This window comes from Pinus tabuliformis, chromosome 4_2 (assembly GCF_031772625.1).
Source record: "Pinus tabuliformis cultivar Carrire ecotype Pingquan chromosome 4_2, CPIR1, whole genome shotgun sequence".
Lineage (NCBI taxonomy): Eukaryota > Viridiplantae > Streptophyta > Pinopsida > Pinales > Pinaceae > Pinus > Pinus tabuliformis.
The window spans coordinates 564,386,594-564,393,388 of NC_142304.1; the positions used below are offsets into that span (position 1 = coordinate 564,386,594).

Sequence of the window (6,795 nt, forward strand, 5' to 3'; positions counted from 1 at the left end):
GCAAGGTTCAAACCCTCTGCTTCTCCCAATGCCTTTGAAACCTGTAAATTATCCAAGCAAAGCATATACAATAGTAGAAACATAAATCATATTTATGATATATACATTAGATCATATAAACAAATGAACGATTACGCATTAATATAAGATTTATAAACAAATCACAATATAGATCAATGCATAAACTCGATTAATATCAGGAAAAGAACAACATTTCTTTATTGATGTAAGCTAGAAGAAAGGTGGAAAACTACAACTTGAGTCTTCCTCCAGCTCCATGCGGAACCGTCTTCCAGATCCGTCATTTCCCGGCCTCAACAGTCTTCCTCCATCATCATACACAAGGATATCACAAGAGGGATGAAGGATATCTCAAAAGAGGAAACAAGGGTTTCTTAAAGTTTTGGGGAGTGTATGAGGCATAGGGATTTCATCAAACTCGATCAGGGATCAATCAACTATAATATCAATATCTCCTCTCTTCTCCCCTGAGGCCTTCCTATGGAGGTTTATTTATACTTCTCAAAATTAGTTTTGTTTTGTTTTTGTTTTTTTGTTTTGTTTTTGTTTTTGTTTTTTTTGTTTTGTGTTTTTTGTTTGTTTGTTTGTTTTTGTTTGTTTGTTTGTTTTTTTTGTTTTTTGTTTTTTGTTTTTTGTTTGTTTGTTTGTTTGTTTTGTTTTGTTTTGTTTTGTTTTGTTTTGTTTTTGTTTTTGTTTTGTTTGTTTTTGTTTTTGTTTTGTTTGTTTTTTGTTTTGTTTTGTTTTGTTTTGTTTGTTTGTTTGTTTGTTTGTTTGTGTTTGTTTGTTTTTTTGTTTTTTTTTTTTTTTTTCTCAGTTGGGAAATGGTTGGGCCACGGGCTACAGTAGGTGAGCAACAGGTAAAACCCATAAACTCTGCTTGAAATTAAGGAGATTTATGATTTTTAAGTATTTTAACACATATACGCGGGTTGGGTGTATGCTGACCCGCGTGTATATGCTTTTAACATAGGGAAATGTAGCGTATAGGAAATAAAACATTATTTTTTAGATTTTGGACCAAGTCTGGAAAGGAAGGGTTGCCCTAGCCCATAACCAAAGCATCATATCTATCAAGAGTGGTAAATAGTGCTATAACAAAAGGGAAATAGAAAACCACTGCTATCACTCAAGAAGATTTAGGTTTTGAATCAGGTGATGAAAACAAAATCATTGTCATGGGAATAAAAGGAAAACAAGATATTGCAAGCACTATTTCACAAAACTGTAACACTACTACTACTTTAGATGAAAAGAGACGAATTGAATTATTTCATGTTAGGGTCATATCTAAACACACCAAGATTGACACACTCTTCGATAGTGGGTCACAAGCGAATCTAATCTCTGAAGACATAGTCAACAAATTGAATCTTGAAACTGTACCTCACTATAAACCACACCCTTTGGGATGGATAACAAGAGACACCAGTTACATGTTACAAGAAAATGTTTGTTTAAGTTTGCAATCACTGCAAATTTTGTTGATGAAGGAGAGTTAGATGTGGTGCGCTTGATATTTCAGGTGTGGTGTTGGGTAGTCCATATTTATATGACCGGAAAGAAGTCTTTTACCACCATGAAAAAAAATATCACTTGTTCAAGGGTGTGGATTATATAGTGAGAGCCCATCGCAAAAAGTTAAACATATCAGTTGTTAATGTAGGGCAGGCAAAAAGACTAGTAAATTCAGTAAAAGTTTAGTACTTCTCATGTTCAAGCCAAATGATGATATTGTTTATGAAAATGTTGTTGCATGTATTACAAGTTTCAATTCTGATTTTGTTGGTTCCGTTCATTAGAGTGATGAATTATTTCAGGTTGTGAAAGAATCGTCCTTCAAGGAGAAAGAAACTTCACATGAAATATCTTTGCAGCAAGAAGTTTCTCTTCGTGATGTTAGTATGCAAGGGTTGACAAAATTGCAAAGTGTAGAGACACCATTGCAATACAAAAGTTTGTTGAACAATGGGATCATTCAATCATCCCTTATGCCATGTTGTGCACTGATGGTTATGGTGCCAAAGAGGAATGGTAAGCATTTCAAGAAATATGACAAAAGGAGTAGTCTTCGCTGAAGCAATGTTGTAAAAATAGGTCAGTGCAAGAATATACATAACACCGAACAAGAATGGTTTGTATGGATTTTAATGTTGTATGTTCTTTGTAGCACTTCTATTACATGCATGTATTTAAATTATGGTAAAAAAGAGTCATTTCTTGAATAAATTGTCCACTTGGGTGACATAAACATGTTTAGAAAGTTTTCTTATGCACATGTCATCTATGAAGGAAAATTGTTTGGTGTTTTGAAGATGTCAAAGTACAAGTTGGGTTTCACTTCTTTGATGTATTTGGGACATGATATTGGAGGAGGTAAGTTAAAGGCAAGCCTCTCCAAGTTGGATGCCATTGTTGATTGGTCAACGCCCAAGATCGTAATTTTTATAAGAAGTTTGTTGGGAGCAGCCCAATGTTGGAGGAAAGTTGTTGTTGACATTTATTCTTTCGAAGCTCCTTGGCATGCACTGCAAAGTCTTCCAATGGGGAGGCAAACAAAAAGAGTCATGTGTTGCTTCAAACCAAAAGATCAATTCAATTCTTTTTTATGCTCTTTCAAACTTGAAAGTTTCATTTGAGTTTCAGGTTTATGCAAGTAACTTCACCATTTTATTTCATTCAGAAGATTTCCATGGTGTAAAGATTAAGTTGCAGCGATCCATGCACTTTCATTGGATGGATACTTGTCAAAATTTTCACTTGGTTCAAAGGTACAAAAGAGGTATAAGCAACATGTTCATTGTTATGCTTTTTAGGCCTATTGGTTATATAACTGTTGTATTCAGGCGCCATTATCTTTTACATGAAAGTTATGCTCAGAAAATTTCATACTTTCAAGATGTACAATCGAGCTTGAGTCATGTAAACCAAGTAGTGAAAATTTTCATCCATTTTCATTATATTTTGTTATGTCGTCTTGGTAAGAAGGATGTTTCTTTTGATGGTGACATGGACAAAACCATGAGTTTCTATGAACGACTGAAAATGGTGCAACAAACAGTGCAAGATCAGCTTGAAAAGGGCAAAGACAAGTACAGGTATTATGTCAATCATAGGTTTCAAGTTGACGGTGCAAGCTGGTGTCAGTTTTGCAAAAAGAGGCTTCAAGTTGTTGAACAAGGAAAGAATGTTCAAATTTCACATTCTGAATGCATTCCTATAGAATTTCTGAATCAGTTTCAACAAGACGCCATCTGTGACAAAAGAACGGGGTCCTCAAGGTAAGTGAATGTTGATTTCTTTAGAGAGGAGCTCAAGGAAACAAATTCGTCAAAAGCCAATTTGATCAAGATTGGAAAGGTGAGGGGTTGTACCCCCATCTACTTGTCAGATAATAGTGATATTTTGGGGTCCAAAAGGCTTCTATTGGGGAGGAATGATCAGGTGCTCATTATTTAGCTCAAAATTCAAAGTTCTTAGATTGGCTCGAAACTTGTAAGACTGCGTCCATCTTGTCAAGACGATCACAACGCAATTCGTTTCACTGAAAACCGAGTTTGGATGAAGGAGAAAAGGCCTGCTATCCGTTTTCCTAAACAACTAAAAAAATTAAGCAAAGTCTTTCGGTAGAAATCACAAAAGAGAAATTTTTGGCCAACACGTTTCGAACCAACAAGTGTAGTTCATCATCAGGACCAGATGAAGAGGCAGACCATGGCAAAGGCTTAAATAGAGAGCAATGTAGAGACATAATTTCAAGTAATGACTATATTTGAACAATAATATTTAAATTATGATACTAATTTTTTAATATATTAAAAACAAATATTATTAAGTAACGACTATATTAATCGGCTTGTTTTTGAAAAAAATATTTGAATAATGATATTAATTTATTAAAAATATTGATAGGTAACGACTATTTTAAATGGCTAGTTTTTGAAAAATAATATTTAAATAATGATATTAGTTTATTAATTTATTAAAAAATGTTAATAAGTAACAACTATATTAAAGGAGTAGTCTACGGAGGCTGTAGAATGGCCCCTTTTCCGGCACCGGCCGGAAAATCGTCCGGCTCCGGCGATCGGGACTACTCCCATCCTCCACCACCATCTCCCCGCTCCGCCACCCTCTTTCTCCGCCACCCTCCCCTGACAGCCCTGACATTCGCTGACAAAAAAATCAGAACCGCCTAACATCCCTGACCCATCAGCGATGAGCTCGAATTCATGGCGCGTGGGTGACCAAACCGGCGCGATCACGCTCTGCATCCAGTCCTGATGTTGGCTCGTCCATGAAGATTATTGAAGGATTTGCAACCAATTCAACTGCTATTGTCAATCTCTTCCGCTGTTCCGTGGACAGGCCGTTCACTCCAGGAAGCCCGACCAGAGCTTGTCTCAGGTTATTCCGTTCCACAAGATCCATAACTTCATCCACAAATGTCTGTTTATGTTCGAATACAATACTCATCAGTTCAATTGAACTCCATTTCGACATAAATACACTTGATAATGCTGTTAAATTAGAGATTTGACGATATTAGAGAAAAGGGATTACCTTTCTTAATGCAGTATCGACCTCAGATGGGAGACGAAGCCAGGCAGAGTATACAAGTGACTCATAAACAGTAACGAAAGGAGAATGGATATCAGTTTGTTCGCAGTAACCCGAGATACGAGCAAAGGTTTCTTGTTTTTTGGGATAACCAGAGATGGTGATGGACCCTTCGATGTATCCACCAGTTTTCCTTCCAGCAAGAACATCCATTAGGGTTGTTTTTCCAGCTCCACTCACGCCCATTAAACAAGTGAGGACACCAGGCCTGAATGTTCCACTCACTGCACGCAATAACTGGAGTCTATGTTCTTCAATTCCTTGTTGCCTCCTTTCCTGTAATATGTACAGCAGTAAAAGTTACTGACAAGCTTTAAAATCAAATTATTAATAGCCATTACAAGGGAAAACAGAAAGGTTTTCCAATATTTTCGTATTAATAGTAATTAATTCAAAGGGATGGGAAGCTTAACGTACTGAGGGCATGTCTACAAAGTAATTGACATTGTCAAAAGCCATCGCCAGAGGTTGAAAAGGTAAAACCATTCCTTTCTTTCCAAATTCTCGTGTAGAATTTGAATCAGCATTGTTCGTACCAGAAGCTTGAATCTCTTCGTGGTTTTCTCCTGGCATCGTCTGCATTTCATTTATACTATTTCATTGCATTTCATGTGTCTTCTCTTTATAATACTTAATAATTTCTGCGGGATGCTTCAGAGTTAGGTAAGCAGAAAACACGGTTTTGTAGCTAAATATTTGCATCTGTTCATGTTGTCAAAGGAATCTTTCCTTTAAGGAATGCCTTGTTGAAAATCTCTCTTCTGAAATCCTCCCAAGGGTAGGAAAGAGAGCTTTTATTAATATACCTTTGTAGTCTGAGCATTTGAACCCTGTATTTTAGTTTCCTTTGATTAAGTTTCGAGTTATGTCAAATGAATTGTCCATTTACCAAATGAGTAATACAATCTTTCAAGTTTCAATATCTTATATGTTTTAACAGTAAGCTCGAAACAAGGAAGAAAGGAACATAGAAAAGAGTTGCTGGCCACCATAAGCAAGTAACCAGAAGGGTAATGCATCACACAAGCACAACCAACCTCATATGCCTTCAGAAAAATAGTGAGCAGAGGTTACATCCTGTCCATACTCTATAACGTTCAATGCTTACATAAATACAAGTTTGTAGTTTTATAAAGTACACAAATAAAAAATATGTCCATACCAAGCAACACATTTGTCTCCTTTACATAAGAAATCATGGTGCTGTCCATGCTTTTGATGCCTTCCTCATTCATTTGTGCTGTAGATGATCCCTCCTCTTGTCAATTAATGAGCTAAACCACTAACTTGACACTGCTTCATTGTGCACTATGACATTTTTATCTAACTTATTCAGAAAATGAGGAACTGATGTGATTCATCTTAATGCAAAAACTTATAAGATTCGACAAACCCCTGTTCAGCATTGAAATTGATGATAGCATTACAGCGATATCAAAGTCCTTCAATATTCTGAGAGTGGTCAAATTACAGTCCACTCAGTAAGCTTATTTAGCACTTACATAAGCATTAATCCAGTATATCTACAGAGATTTGATGATTATACAAGTTGGCATACTTGCTTAAGGGTGATGTACCCTAAATGAAGACAGACTCCTAAATGATGTACCCTAAATTGCACAACGTATATAATTTCAAGGTAAAACTCCAGCAATAACAAACATTTATCCATGCACAAATCTCTCTTACAAGCTGTTCCAGAAAGGTTGGTGTAACAGATTTATACATCAATATGTAGTCTGGCATATTTGATCTCAAATGAGGCATGCAACCAAACCTTGAGGACAGATTTGAATAAAAATATTCTCAAGTAAAATTCTAGATATTTAGGACAAGTAAAGGTGAGTTTAAAGAGACTTTTTATGAGGCCATAAGGTGCTACCAATGCCTCATCCTTCACTTGGGCACCTGGGATCTAAACAAATCCGTGAAAGAAGCTCTAATAAAAAGTTCTTTAACGAAGATATTCCACACGAAGTTCTTCTCATATAACTTCAGCAATAATATATCATTTATTCATGCACAAATCTGTCTCTAACATGCTGTTCCAGAATGGTTTATCTAACATATTTATACATCAATACATAGTCTGTTTTATTTGATGTTAAATGAGACATACAAGCAGGCCTTGAGAAGATCTGAATAAACATCTCCTTC

The 6,795-nt window shown here is 35.8% G+C and overlaps 1 protein-coding gene across 1 annotated transcript; it reads right to left on the reverse strand.

The window, feature by feature from the left end:
- Positions 1–4,029: 4,029 nt before the first annotated feature.
- On the reverse strand, positions 4,030–5,211 carry LOC149170532 (ABC transporter G family member 37-like). The gene is made up of 4 exons (XM_089425621.1): positions 5,056–5,211; positions 4,582–4,914; positions 4,272–4,467; positions 4,030–4,181 (listed from the first exon to the last, which is right to left on the reverse strand). Exons 1-4 carry the CDS (start codon positions 5,209–5,211, stop codon positions 4,030–4,032), a joined length of 837 nt encoding a protein of 278 aa, XP_089281747.1.
- Between the last annotated feature and the right edge of the window lie 1,584 nt (positions 5,212–6,795).